Source organism: Formica exsecta, unplaced genomic scaffold (assembly GCF_003651465.1).
Source record: "Formica exsecta isolate Colony F162 unplaced genomic scaffold, ASM365146v1 scaffold218, whole genome shotgun sequence".
In the NCBI taxonomy this organism is placed as follows: domain Eukaryota; kingdom Metazoa; phylum Arthropoda; class Insecta; order Hymenoptera; family Formicidae; genus Formica; species Formica exsecta.
The window spans coordinates 54,483-68,468 of NW_021849477.1; the positions used below are offsets into that span (position 1 = coordinate 54,483).

A 13,986-nucleotide genomic window follows, 5' to 3' on the forward strand; every position below is an offset into this window, starting at 1 on the left:
GTAAAAAGCTTACAACACGCTTTGCACGCTTATTAAAAAACTCATTTAGTTCCATCGTCAAAGGATCCGGGAGGGAAAAAGTAATTGAAGGTCCTTTAAAGTAATTGAAGGGAACAAGAAGCTCGCACGATCTTAGTCAAGATCTCGTGTCTTCTTCAACGTAATTCGAGCGATGTGTATGAATACGTGCGTTGCATGTAAAGGACTGATAAATGATCCCAAAGTAAATCCATGAAATAGGAACGTATCCGCAGGGCTTTGTCGACGCAGAGTTCCATCTTGATGCGGGTCGAGAGCTCTCTTTTTTTTTCCCCCGCGTTATTAATCGATATGACGCGAGAGCATCTCGTTTTTATATTGAAAACTCTTCGCGAAATATTGTAAAAGATATGCGAAATCTCTTTTTCGCCAAATTATACTCGGGATTACTTTTAATGAAAATATGTATCACTTTTGTCCCGCGGCTCTAGTCTCTTCTGCTTTCTGTGTCAAAATATCTAGAATTAGTCTCTAATATTCGAATAAAATCAATTTAAACGTTTTACACGCAATTCAACGCCATATGGCGTGTAATCTCGGGGATTTGACAGATCGATTATTCGCGTAATGTGCTAACGCGGGTATGGCGATAAAAGGCTATTCTCTATCCTGGCGGGAAATGCAGGGAAGTTGGATGTTGTAATCTGTAATAATCCACAGATATTTCTTATACCTGTAACAGGCGAGTTAGATATTAATATTAGATAATAATTAACTATGAGCGAACTATTATGCGGGCAATAGCAAGCGGTGTCAATAGTTTCCTGAATGCTCTGAAGAGAGACCGAGTTACGGAATTAATTAGCTTACGGAACATGTTTAACGCTGCAGAGGTTTCGTACATGTTCTCGGTGCATCAACGTTAGACATATAAAGTAACCGATACTCGATACTCAAAACTGCGGTCATGAAAGAGACGAGGCGCAAAGTAGCCTCGCAAAGTAATGATCGTAATTGCATGATTAAATAATTATTACTGTTGCGTCTCCAACTAGAAATTATCGTGATTTCGCCGACGAAACTTACCACTTTAATTTATCGAAGAATTTTTCTTTCGATAAAAAGAAATTGAAAAATTTTCCATAGTCGGAAATTGTTGTAAAAATGAAAAGCATTTTATATCAAGAGGATTTTTTAATATTTTAAAATGCAAGAAGTTGGCACGTGCGGTTTTTATCGTTAATTAACGAAGAATATTCGCTGGAAAAACGATTTCCCACAATTATTTTAATTCCCTGCTATTGATAAGAATAAAGAGTCGAGGAGAAATATTTGAACTAAACTGAACATAACTTGACCTCGTGGTTTCGGGAGGCTTCTTGTTCTACGGGGGATCGATCGACGCACGTGGCTGCGAGCGAACGGTGGCAAAACAGAGCTTCGTGATAAGAGCAACAGCCTCCGGCGAACATCGATAACATTCGGTTGCAGCTAATCGTGGCACGCCGTTACCTTAAGCCACGTTTGGCGGTGATAAGAAAACACATGCTCATATCTTGCTTCGATTAAATTGATTAAATTAAGCTTTCTCAGAATTGTCTCAAACTGTCGTAGAATATTTTGTTTCCTGTCTCACGCATTTTATAATAGCTTTACGTAATTTTATCGATTGCACAAAATTCCTAAAATTCGTTAAATTAGCGTTAAGTCGATGGTGATGGAAGAGAGAGACAGAGAATGAGAGGAAGAAAGAGATGACGGTTTCCTGTTTTCATAGATCAGCATCCACAAATTCTCAAGGATTCACAGGAAATTATTTTTTATCCTTCAGCATTTTTTTCGAAGTGTTAAGGTTTGCCATTGACGCGTTACATTATCATGGATTAGAATGCGGATGTGTGTTTGTGAGAGACTTCTTAATCTAACGCAACCTTTGTTCATCAACTTCGTCGCCGAAACCTTTGAAGTTCGTAGTTTCCTCTGAACGCCCAACAAAGTTCTATACCTTCCCTTCTTCTCGTCCGCTTTTCGATTAATTGCGCCTGAAAGAGGTTTGGCGACGTGCGACATACAACGTCCAATAAAGTTACAGTTATTTTTGAACCAATTATTCCGTGAATTCTTTCTTCCGTTTTTTTTTTATAGGATCTAAGCCTTAAGAGTTATTTTTAACGGAAAAGATGTGGGTTAATCCTTGATCCTCCAGTCAAGTCACTTTTCGCCCTATCTTTGTAGGTTTTTTTTACTTGTCGCTCCTTCGTCGGCCAATCTCAAAATTCGACGCGACTATTACGACGTATTATCAATATACATATATAATAATTATCTAAACGTACAACTACGCACAAATACGTCAGCGCATTCCGGAAACACAAAGTACACGCACACCTGCTCGATCGAGTAGGTGTGACAAGCGTGTCGGCTGGGTGATTGCTAGTAGATCGATCGAACTCTCGATTGAGCCTGACTGGTCACTTCTCCGTATCAGCAGCCCTAAGAGGGAGACAGACAGAGATAAAGATATAGCGTGGGTATATATGAGAGAGAAGAAGAGAGAGATCTGACGCGATAAATAAAGGACCGGCGATAAGTAACGCGAGCGACGGGAGTATGTGCGGGGGTAGCGAGATCCTATTCACAGATCGGTGACCCTCTCGAGAGTTCGCCGAGGCGAGGAGACTTTCTGGGCCGTGAAGACAATGCATCGAGCCTTTCTCCACTGTCGCCGCGCTTATTCGTTTTTTTTTTCTTTTTCTAAATTGTGACGAGAGAAAGAGAGAGAGAGAGAAAGGCGAAATGCGATGCATCGCCGCGATGCAGATAAAACGCGTTCCACGGCATTGTATGAAGAAGGCAAGGTGACTAATTAAGAGCCACGTAAGCGAGACTTCGACATGTATTGTGCGGGAACTTTATCCAGAGGATAGATAGACGAGAATAGATACATAACGTATCGCAATACGCTGATCGGCTGCTGCTGCTGATTCGAAAATTCGATTAAAACGATTCTAATCAACCGGTAGACCATACTATACATTAAACGAAACAATGATTAAACGAGAGAATGACCTCGTATTTATGACGACGCGAAATTAAATATGATTTGGAGCAAATTGGGGAAAACTACAAATGCTTACGCATTTGAGAGACATGAAAAAAATAGAGACAAAAATTAATCCAGACTTCGCAATATGTATGTACAGGGTATTTCAACATGGCTAGATTCAACGGTTTCAACGACAGATTCTTTGGCCAATTTTTCCTCGAAACATTAATAATTTTGGGATTATAAAGCTTTTAACGAATTAAAAACTTTGAGAAATGCCAAATTACATTTTTTATTTAATTTTACATGCAAAGTTTGCTTTAATTTTAATTTTAATTTCAGTTACTATATATATGTAATGCAAACATTTTAAAAATTGCAATAAATAATTATTTCACGATATTATCGCGCAAGATTGATTTCAAGGCGGCTAAAGAATCTGTCATTAAAAGAACATTCGGGGTGCTTTTTTATGAAATTTTGGGATACTAGTAAAGTTACGAATAAAAAATTTTTTGGTAACAAACATTATGTGGAGTAATTTATTACAAAAACGGCTTTGCATGATCGCGAACTGACAATTTCAACCGATTAGGGGGTGGAAAGGCTTTGTGAAGAGTATCTCGACGAAAAAAATAGATACATCTCTCGTTACACAAAGATCTCGAGAAAGTCCTTCAGATATTTCATCGCGGATGACGCGGTGAAAGCTGAAATAACACCCACATATAAAATGTAGGATAATATAGAAAAAAAAGATAAAAAAAGAGATAGAGGCGGTGAAATACACAGCGAAGCTAAATGCCGCTGTTATACGCCCACGTTTTTTTGCGAGGGCACAATAAAAATTTACGCGGCAAGCACGTTCTCTCTCCCGTTTGCTTGGGTCCCTCGATAAATTCCACTTTTAAAGTGTGGCAAAGAGATTTGAATAAGATTCTAAATTGTTATCTCCGCTGGGTCGCGCGCTTTCTTACGCACAACCTGGGATAAATCGTTCTCGCATACATGATATGCGAAGATCTACAAATATATACAATACAGTGGCGCAAACATGGAATTAAATTCTTCACATTTGCCGACTTTGTTTCCATAATTCTATATGTTGAATCAAGAACAATGTATTAATAAATTGGTTCCTAAGTGCAATGTTTTCTCGTTGCCCTTACTTCGTTCTTTTTATGAAAACGCAACGTCCGTCGTTCTATTCTTTTGACGAAACTCATATAAACAAAATTTCGTACAAATTTCCAATCGACTTTGCGCTTCGCCTATGTTGCTTCTCAATAAATTCCAGATGTCATTCAGCGTGATTGACGACGCAGACGTAGATTCAAGTGGCCATTGAAATTGCGAACCGTCGCGAAAGTGGAATTCCTGCGTCCACGATATAGGGGAGTTAAACATCGTACGATGCCACGTGGGGAAAACAGGAGAAGCGACTTCCATTGCCGCATAAACGAGCTGCGCGAAGCTAAACATGAATTTCTAATTAAATGCATTAATAAGTAAAAGCACGTGCTATTTCGTCCAAGACGATTATTGCGATTTGTCACTATGTGCCGCAATCTTACGCATTAAAATTATAGTTATCTTTCCCAGATAATTTGTTTCTGCATGTACTAGAAAAACGGTATGATTTTCCGATCCGATGTACCGTAAATTCCAAAAATCCCGACGGATAAAAACTCCAAGAATGCAATCCGCTTATCGAGAACAGAATTTCTCGTTCCTGGCATTCGTCCATGTACATTTATCAAATTTATCAAATTTTTATATTTCCATAAAATTCCCACTTCTTTTTCGAAACCTTACCAATCATAACAGTCTTTTTTTTAGAAATATTTTCTTTTTTTTCTTTAAAACGAAAATGTTTTTCCGCATTTATGAGATCACATCTCGTTTCATGAAACACACACACAACACACTATTCCAAATATATCATTTCGATATAAAGTATAATTTAAAGAATAATCTATATTTTAATTGAATCTATTTATATTATTCAATTATTATATGACGATTTTATATAATAAAACATACGTATCATCATATGAAAAGAATATACGAATTTGCGATAAGAGGATTCCAGAAAGACGGATTCGTGAAATGATATTGTTTGTGCGTCGAAAAAGAAAAGATTTGATTCATAATTGATCTCCGTGAGCAAATCAATCTTATTTTTTTGTAAAATAATGAAGTTTTAAAATTTATAATAAAATCATAAATAATACAAAATATGCATCATATTTTAATTAAAAATTAAATTAAACTAAATTTAATTTAGTTTATATGTCAGTGACAATGTAAACACTGTTTGCGTGATCATTAAATAATTCTATTGATCTCATTTGAAATATAAATAAATTAAATAGATAATAATGTTAAATTTAATAATGTTCATTTTATTATTTCCTCTTTTTCTTATATAGGGAGATATTAAACTCTACTTTATTTTACATACAATAATTTGAAAACAATACTAGACATAGTGATTTTTTATCGTCATTATTAACGATTTAAATAGATTCAAAAACCATTCTCATATTGTATCATTATCGGAATCTTCTCAAGATATCTAGCGTTATAAACTCGTTATATTCGAATAGTCTCAATTTGTTTGACAATGTATTCAATTTTGTTTTTTCAAAGGGCGTGCGTGGACATTAATAATATTGAAACATCTATTTATCGTCGGGAAGGAGAAGTGCACACACAACGTCGTTACATAGATAGATTTTTGGCTCTGCGATCGAAAATCACGTCCCGCGTTTCGCACGACGAGACGTTGCAAAGCGTATGTTATGTCCTAAATTTTCGATATCATTAATTTAATGTTGCGAGGGTGACTGAAAGTGGTCGTGGCCGATATACGATCGATAGTGGTTATCGCGGTTGTTTCCATGGATACATCAAAGCCGACCGTTGTAATTGCGTAAGGAGGCTTTTTGCAATGCGGCGCGTGTACAGTAAAAGCTGAATAATCCCAAGGGTTGCCACGTGTAACAACAAGACACGATAACGCGTGCGCCAGTCCCGAACAAAAATATCGCTGCCAATCCTCGATTTGAGATGCCGTAAATTCTAAGAGACACATTTGAGATTTGTCACTTGACCAGCCCTTATCAGCGAATGCTCAATCGATCGCGACGCATATTCGTGACGATGTGTATCATTCCACGTACGCACTATTTGCGTATCCATTATCGCAGGATTATCGGGGAACAAACCCCTCTCCAAATATAGGAAAACTTTTATTGCCACAGAATTTCGTTGATGTTCAGTATATCTATGGCGTGTCGCGCTCGCAGCGTTCTTGATCATCCTTTGATAGACGCATCAAACCTCTCGATAAACATTAAAATTCAACTTTCGAACCGAGCTAATTGATTTATTTTCCAAGCAATATTTGATTGAAAAATTATCAATATTTGCGTTTCAATCATTCGTATAAATAGATTAATATTGTACGTGTATGCGGCCAATGACTTTCAAAGATGTTTTTCGTTTGTCGTAACGAGAGTTATCGCTGTTTGTCAGATCTGTGTTAAGCGAAATCGTGATACCGAAACATTGTTTCAAGTTCAAGTCAATTTTCAGGATATTAGAAAGAGAGAGAAATAGACAGATTCGATCTGGATTATATTTGCAGTATGATGCGCGTGTTAATAAAACAAATATACGTTTAATTCACAAATAAAAATAATATACGAAATATTGAATGACAGACATAGTTTGTTGAAACATTTAAAAGCTTTTGCACGCACGCAAAAGCTTTAGAAGTACATGACCTTTTATTCACATTTTTCGCTTCACAAATATTGATAACATTTTAAGACGGAAATTACATTTGCGATGCGAATATCTCGCCTACCGGGATCCATTTAAAAGCCTTTTGGAAAAGCTGTGATTCAGTTACATAAGTTAAGTTAATAAATTGGTAAGTTAATAAATTGTAATTGTTACCCATTTGTTTCTCCATGAAAAATGAATTATATATGTATAATACGTTTTTATTAAAATTTAAGGTTGAAGATTATTAAAAAAACATTTCTGTTTATTTATTGGAGAGTAGATGCAACCAAATAGCATTTTGCGTACGAATCATCTCGCTGTTCGATGTCACGACGGCTAATCGGGTAAGTTCCCGTAAGTTTCTGATTCAACCATCTCTTCATAATTCTAGCTCCGACGTTCATTAGGCTTCGATTCAGCTGATGACTCGCGGGAGCTAAAACTAGAGCCTAATGCTACGTCTTTTTACCAGCTTAGTAGAACACTCTGTCATCCGATATATCACGACAATGGAGTAAAGTTCTTCCTTTGCGAAAGTTTCTCGGACGAAGAAAATGGGTCGAGAAGATCTCTCGTCCCGAGTGCACCAATACGAGGCAAGTGGTGCGATGAGATCCACATACTTCAACATCACCGAGATATACAATATGACCGTACTATGCAGACGGTGAGGGAGAAGGAAAGAGAGAGAGAGAGACAATGCTATATACTATATATGATGTAGAGCGAGATCGGCGATGCGTTCTATGTGCCGACACTAACGACATTGATTCCAGATCAAAATCTCTGAGATACCCCAGCAAGCATATACAGCATCAAGGACTATGGACAGTCGAACCGAGTATCTGGATTATTATTGGATACACCGTGATTATTCCCATTATCTCCGGACTTGGAATAATCGGAAACTCGCTGATTCTCGGGGTCCACTTGAAAGCGAAGACGTACTTGAAAGCGTCGACGTACACGTATTTAGCAGGTCGGTAGATATCGGATCAGCAAAACCGATTGCGTGCATAATCGCGAAATTTCACCCGCACCTCGTCTCGTTATTATTATGCGTTCCGAGAGAATGATCATAATCATTCGCGATGATAATTGCGTGGTTCAATAAAAGGAAAAACTTAAGAAAAAGAATAATTGTTTCTCGTATCTTTTTTCGCTACGCATATGATTATATTTTAAATATTTTAAATATTATAAATTTTATATAATTCTGTTTGTCTCTTATTTTTATTTTTTTTAAATTTTATATCATAGTGTTGGCATCTTCGGATTTAGTCACTTGTATCCTGGTCCTCTTTTCCGCTCTAGCCCGAGGCATTTTTCAATGTCACAAAGGATGGCTAGAATTCGACGCATTCGTTCACTTTCCGATCGGCTCCGTTACCTCAAATATCACAGTCTGGGCCGCATCAGGCGTGAGCGTGGATAGATTAATAATAGTTTGTAGGTAAAAACATAAAAATATATAAATTCTTTCGTGTGTAAATTTGCAGGTAAATATTTATATTTAATATACGAATTTTATTGATGAGAGGAAGCGTAAAAGGTTTTTTTCAAATATATACGTCAAAATCTCTAACGAGAAATTTGATTCACGCAGCATGCCGAGATGCAAACCACCGAAATTCTGCAGCCAACAAGTTGCACGCAAGTTGATGATATTCGCCAGTTGCTTCGCTATTTTGATCAACATACCATATTGCTTCATGTACACGTATAACAATCGCGGTGATCTGGTAACGACTAGCTTTTTTCATTCGTGGTAAGTAAAAAGAAACCGTGTCGTAAATCGTGAAAAAAGTTTTTTTCTCAAAATATTCTCATATCCAGAAATATGTGAAGTTATTTGAAAATTTTCTCTCCATTTTTCACAAAAACGCGACGATATTTCTTTGCACGAGTTCAATTTCGGATGGCAAAATTACATTCGGATGGTCTTTGCAGGTGGTTCAATCTTCAGAATTGGCTACAGTTTATAATATTCGGCTTGATACCGGCCGTTTTTTTATTCGTCGCGAACGGCATCATGTGCTACTCCGTGAAAAAGGTCTTCAAGCAGAGAGAGCTGTTGCTGAAACGCAAAAACATACGTGAGGGAAATCATTTGCGGGTGCGTAAACGTGAGCGAAAATTCGCAAAAATATTTACTGTCCATATATGGGGAAAATAACAAAAAGACCATCGAAATAATATCGTAATTAGTTTGATCTATGCTAAAAAGGCGCCTTCGTGTCCGGACGAAGTATTCCGATTCCAAACTTTAGAAACCGGAATCACAAATCGCTCTACTAGACTACTTGAAAATCTATTTTACTTTCGAGTATCTAAGCGAGCGGTTGTGTTCCTCCAGGTAAAAGCATGTCTCAGGACACGATTTGCATGAAACTCATTGGGAAACCAAGTGGTATCCGGAAACAGAGTCCCGCGCGAGTCATTATTGTCGCGGGTAATTGGAAAAGTTTGTGGGAAAACCGTACAACATCGTAGAGTCGTGTTTTTGCGAAAGCAATTATCAAAACTTTCTCGTCGTTTGATGATGTTTATATTATAATTTATTATAATATTGTACGCGAACGAGTTTAATCTATCTACTTAGATAATTGAACGATTTGCATATTTCCAAGAAATAATTCATGCGGCTTTTATATTTTCTTATCTGAAGATTCTTGATTATGTATTAAATTTATATTAAAATTTCACAGAAGAGATATTGATATCAATGAAAATCGCGTGAATTGTATTGTACTGTATTCAATGGTGGGCACATTTCAAATGAAAACTGAAAATAATTATGTAAAAAATAGTTTTATTTAAATAAAATATAATAATATTAAAAAATTTTTTTATGAGAAAAAATAGCGCTTTATTATTATTTATCTCATTGGTTTGTCAGGATCAGGCGCGGCTGACGATTATGCTGATCGGCATTGTTTTCCTGTTTCTCGTGGGCGAGCTGCCAACTCATTTGGCATCGCGTCGCAGCGCCATGTCTCTCCTTTACGGCGGAGATCTCTCCAAGGTCCATGAGAGCTTCATGGAAAGGTGAGTGGGTTCCAATCGAAAATTTATCATCGTGCAAAAAATCGTACAATTATTTTTCTGTTAAAACAATAAAATATACATCGTATCGCACATCGGAGGCAATGTTTTCCTTCGTCGATCTCGTATTCCGGTAAACAATGGAAATAGTTTCTCGTTGGTTTACTTACGACGCCGACATCCCGTTTGTCGTATTTTCGCAGATTTCGTATGTGGGCGACTCTTCTAAACGCACTAGCGAGCTCGACGAATTTTATACTCTACTACTTGTTATGCCCCTGCTTCCTTGTGCACTTGAAGCACATGCTACTTCCGCAGCGCAACATAAGGAGGAACTACGCGAGGAGACCGAGGGTTTATTTCAATCAACAACCGAGAGGCAAAGCTAAGTGTGAAATATTTATATTATAGTATTGTAATGCGTCACACAGTGATTTTCTAATCATCTACAAATTTTGTCATATTTAAAGTATTAATAAATAATATAATAATCACACAAAGTTGCTTATTTTAATAATAATAAATATTATAATTATATTCGCACAAATACGCGCACATTTATTCCTTATCGATCGAACAACGATCTTAGCCTTAATCGTGATAATTGATTTGATCAAAATATGTTTCACGTGGATGAAGGGATGGTTGACACCATGAGACAAGCTTATCATTCGATTCTTTATGGCTTCGTGGTTTCTGTAACTGAACGTCTCTCCTTTCCGCGGGAATAGACAGAAACATTTCCGATGCCGGCGGCAAACTTGTACGCGATCGCTCTTGTCTCTTAGGAAGCTGTCTCGTAAAGAATTGTCTGGCCAAGAGATAAACCAATTCTATTACGCTTATCACGGAACCGCCCAGGCAGAGACCAAAGATACCGCCGAAGGATGCTGAAATAAATGTTGCGCGCGGTTTTATTAAATTTGAGTAAATTAAATTAAATTATATCAAAATTGAATTCAAAGATCAATTCATTTCTTTTTTATGCTACAGAGATTCACAACTTACCGAGAAGCGAATCCCAGTTGATGATACTATCTTTACGATACTCGACATATGACAGATCACCGAAAAATATATACACGAAAGACATATTGTTTATATCCAAGCCACGTCTATAAAGAGATAAATATTTTTTATTTGTAAAATAAGAATAATAATTTATGAGAAAGAGAAAAAGCTAATATTCTCATCATTAGAGGAATGACTCACGTTATATCGGAATCGAAATTCACATCGTCCATCTTAACGTCTTCTAAATTGATTTGATACATCATATCGGTGCATTGGGGTAAACATTTCTTGCAAGTTTCCGTCTTCCAGTATTCTGACGATCCTAAAATTTGAAAAACTAATTAGTAATTTTCTATAGATCTTATATGTGTGTACTGTTTGATTACGATATATAAAATATAATGTATATGATTTAAAATCGTTTTCATACTTCGCATACTCAAAAGGCAATCAAGATCGGGCAGATAACATGTTCTTACTCCTTCATCTGTCAACACGTTGAAAATAATATTCTAAATCTAAATTATCACTTTAAAGAATCTGGATGCAAAATACTTTGTTCTATTAAATGTAACATTAAAAACTATAGTTAAGAAAATATATATATATATATATTAATAACTGATCTGTTATATAAAGATAATCTGATATTTAAACGCTTATAATCTCGCGTGCAGAGACTCACGCATCTCCGGATAATAAAACGGCAAGCAGCCGCATAGTCGCTGTATATTTTTCGCTATGCATTCTGATATGCACGATTGAAAACTGTAACGAGTTTCGCCCGGTGTCTGCGCATAGATACAGGTATCCATTATAAATACGTGAAATTTTAAATATCGCGTGTCATAAATATTCCTGTAATGTGATAGGACCAAAGTCGGATTTATTTACCTCTTCGTCGAAAAAGCACAGACGTTTGTTTGTAGGAAGATATCGTAAACTTTCCATGCTTTTGATGGAAGTACTGGTGACGGATATAGCCAAAACGTGACCAGGTAAGACGGATGCCGTGTGTGCACCAATGTCGGGGAAATCAATTGGGTCGTGTATCATAACAGAGGCCCCTACGAAAGGGCGCGTGGTAGCCTTGTACATATTACGCTCAACATTTAAAGCAATCGCAAGCCCGATATCACGACCACTGCCCGGCGCTTTCTACAAATCAAATGTATATTCTCTGTATATCTGTATGACTCTAGACCGCCCGAATTAATACAATTACCAGAATTTCGCGCACACCCGGCAGATCAGCGGAACTAATGTTAAAATCCGGCGGATCATCCGTCTGTTCATTGAGTGTGCTGAAATTTCAAACAAATAATTATTTGATAGCTGATTATCTCGAATAACTGCGATATATTCGCAAGAATTACTTTTGCCTGACGTTCAAATTGTAGTGGGAATTGAAGGCGCAGCAAAAACCCTCCCTGGATTTGACCGTTTTAAAGATCTTGTTGCAATCGCGAATCTGTCCAATCCAGGCGCATCTTACCAATAACGCGCTGCAAGGCTGCATTAACTATGTATGCACAAGTATTATTATTATTATTATTAACTTCTAAAGATTTTTATATTATCGTGCATTAAATGTGAATTAATTAAAATAATTATTTTCATAATCACCTGCTCCATAAGCGATTCGACCGTCGTGCCAAGACTATCGAGAAATCGACTCGCAGTTACATTGTCAATCAAGATCTTATCAGGCCGTATCAGCTTCATGAGGGAAAGAAAAAATTTGTCGCTCTCATTTATGCTGAATCCATTCGCATATCTGTCAAGTCGCGCAATATATTGTATCACGCAGATATTGTATAAATTTAAGGAGATACCAAGTTTTTTAGCTCCGTTGATCTAAAGTTGATTGAACTGATTTCGTAGAAAGAGAGAGAAATAAAAAAAAAACAGATTGCAATATATCTTACAAGTTTTTCGCGATAATGTCGGCGTGTGGACGATAAACTTTATTATTATTGCATATCGTAACGCCCGGAAAGGACACGTTCCATATCGGATTCGTCGCATCGATGGTCGTCACTATGGGATTGTTGGAATAATTATCCCATAAACGTAGCATGAGTATAACGCAGAATATGATGGACGATACGCAGACCTATCGAGAGCGCAACACATTTTTTTAAATTCTCCATCGTTTTCCTTTAAGTATTCGCTCAGATTTTTAAAGAGATCACAACGATAACTTTCTTACCACGGACCAAAAGGCACTTTCGATCATTGTCGATCCGTTCATCGTTATATAACGAAAGCCATGCAGACTGGTGTTCTTGCAATAAACGTAAAACCATCTGTTCATGTACCCTTTTATATTGTGCGTCAAGCATTTACGATGTCCTGCAATATCGCACGTAGCGGATATACGCGATTCGTTTGATGTATGAAAAAAAAAAAAAAAAATAATAGAACAAATAATTGTAAATATTTAAATATTATCCATATCTCTTACCACGTTTCGAATTCTTTAATTTAGATTTTTTATCCCAGTGTGTCTTCATGTCTCTAATAAGAATTGAAGCTACCGCGTAATGCTTACGAAAAACGATACAACTGGAACAAAAAAGCTAGTATATGCCAGGAGATTCACCGAATGACTGAATGTGTTACAGAAAGACGCGAGCTTGTAATTTCTTTGTTCAGCGATCATTCTTTACTTTCGTTTCGATTGCTACGTGTCATATTCAATTTTCCTTATCCAATATCCCTAAGTAAATTCGATGGAATGATATTAAGACTTCAATGTAATGGTTAATATCTGACTGTACACTCAAATAAATTGCAATTACTCCGATATTTATCATACTAAAGCAAAATATATATATATTCACTTCACACTTCAATCGTGAGGCTCTATAATTTAAGATTCATTACATTCAGCTAATTCTCAGATAAGTAATTGGAAGAAGTTGTTCTTATATTTTTTCAAAAGTACAAAATGCATTTGATAAATTCATTGTATATTTAGCTCTGAATATGTCTGACACAAAGTTCTTTATACATAATTATTTATAATTATAATGAAAAGGGATATTTTTGTAACGTTATCATATTATAATATGGAATTAGGACGCAAAAACAGCACTTAACTT

At 36.5% G+C, this 13,986-nt stretch overlaps 2 protein-coding genes across 2 annotated transcripts; one reads left to right on the forward strand and one right to left on the reverse strand.

The window, feature by feature from the left end:
• The first annotated feature begins 7,130 nt into the window (after positions 1-7,130).
• LOC115235348 lies at positions 7,131-10,305 on the forward strand. The gene is made up of 8 exons (XM_029807060.1): positions 7,131-7,174; positions 7,293-7,487; positions 7,597-7,799; positions 8,081-8,273; positions 8,427-8,588; positions 8,771-8,936; positions 9,720-9,868; positions 10,069-10,305. The coding sequence occupies exons 2-8, from the start codon at positions 7,375-7,377 to the stop codon at positions 10,274-10,276; spliced, it is 1,194 nt and encodes a 397-aa protein (XP_029662920.1). The 5' UTR covers positions 7,131-7,174; positions 7,293-7,374; the 3' UTR covers positions 10,277-10,305.
• Positions 10,306-10,419: 114 nt separating this feature from the next.
• Positions 10,420-13,889, reverse strand: LOC115235357 (pickpocket protein 28-like). Its single transcript, XM_029807078.1, has 11 exons — positions 13,092-13,889; positions 12,808-12,995; positions 12,506-12,656; positions 12,256-12,401; positions 12,105-12,183; positions 11,774-12,037; positions 11,565-11,670; positions 11,310-11,366; positions 11,078-11,201; positions 10,874-10,980; positions 10,420-10,755 (listed from the first exon to the last, which is right to left on the reverse strand). Exons 1-11 carry the CDS (start codon positions 13,194-13,196, stop codon positions 10,457-10,459), a joined length of 1,626 nt encoding a protein of 541 aa, XP_029662938.1. The 5' UTR covers positions 13,197-13,889; the 3' UTR covers positions 10,420-10,456.
• Between the last annotated feature and the right edge of the window lie 97 nt (positions 13,890-13,986).

Coding starts and splice junctions, on each gene's coding strand:
- LOC115235348 (XM_029807060.1), top strand. CDS start 7,375: ATGGGTCGAGAAGATCTCTCGTCCCGAGTGCACCAATACGAGGCAAGT. Junction 7,488..7,596: donor ATGACCGTACTATGCAGACG/GTGAGGGAGAAG, acceptor CATTGATTCCAG/ATCAAAATCTCTGAGATACC. Junction 8,937..9,719: donor GTGAGGGAAATCATTTGCGG/GTGCGTAAACGT, acceptor TTGGTTTGTCAG/GATCAGGCGCGGCTGACGAT.
- LOC115235357 (XM_029807078.1), bottom strand. CDS start 13,196: ATGAACAGATGGTTTTACGTTTATTGCAAGAACACCAGTCTGCATGGC. Junction 11,367..11,564: donor GTTTTATTATCCGGAGATGC/GTGAGTCTCTGC, acceptor ACGTGTTGACAG/ATGAAGGAGTAAGAACATGT. Junction 10,756..10,873: donor CAACTGGGATTCGCTTCTCG/GTAAGTTGTGAA, acceptor CATTTATTTCAG/CATCCTTCGGCGGTATCTTT.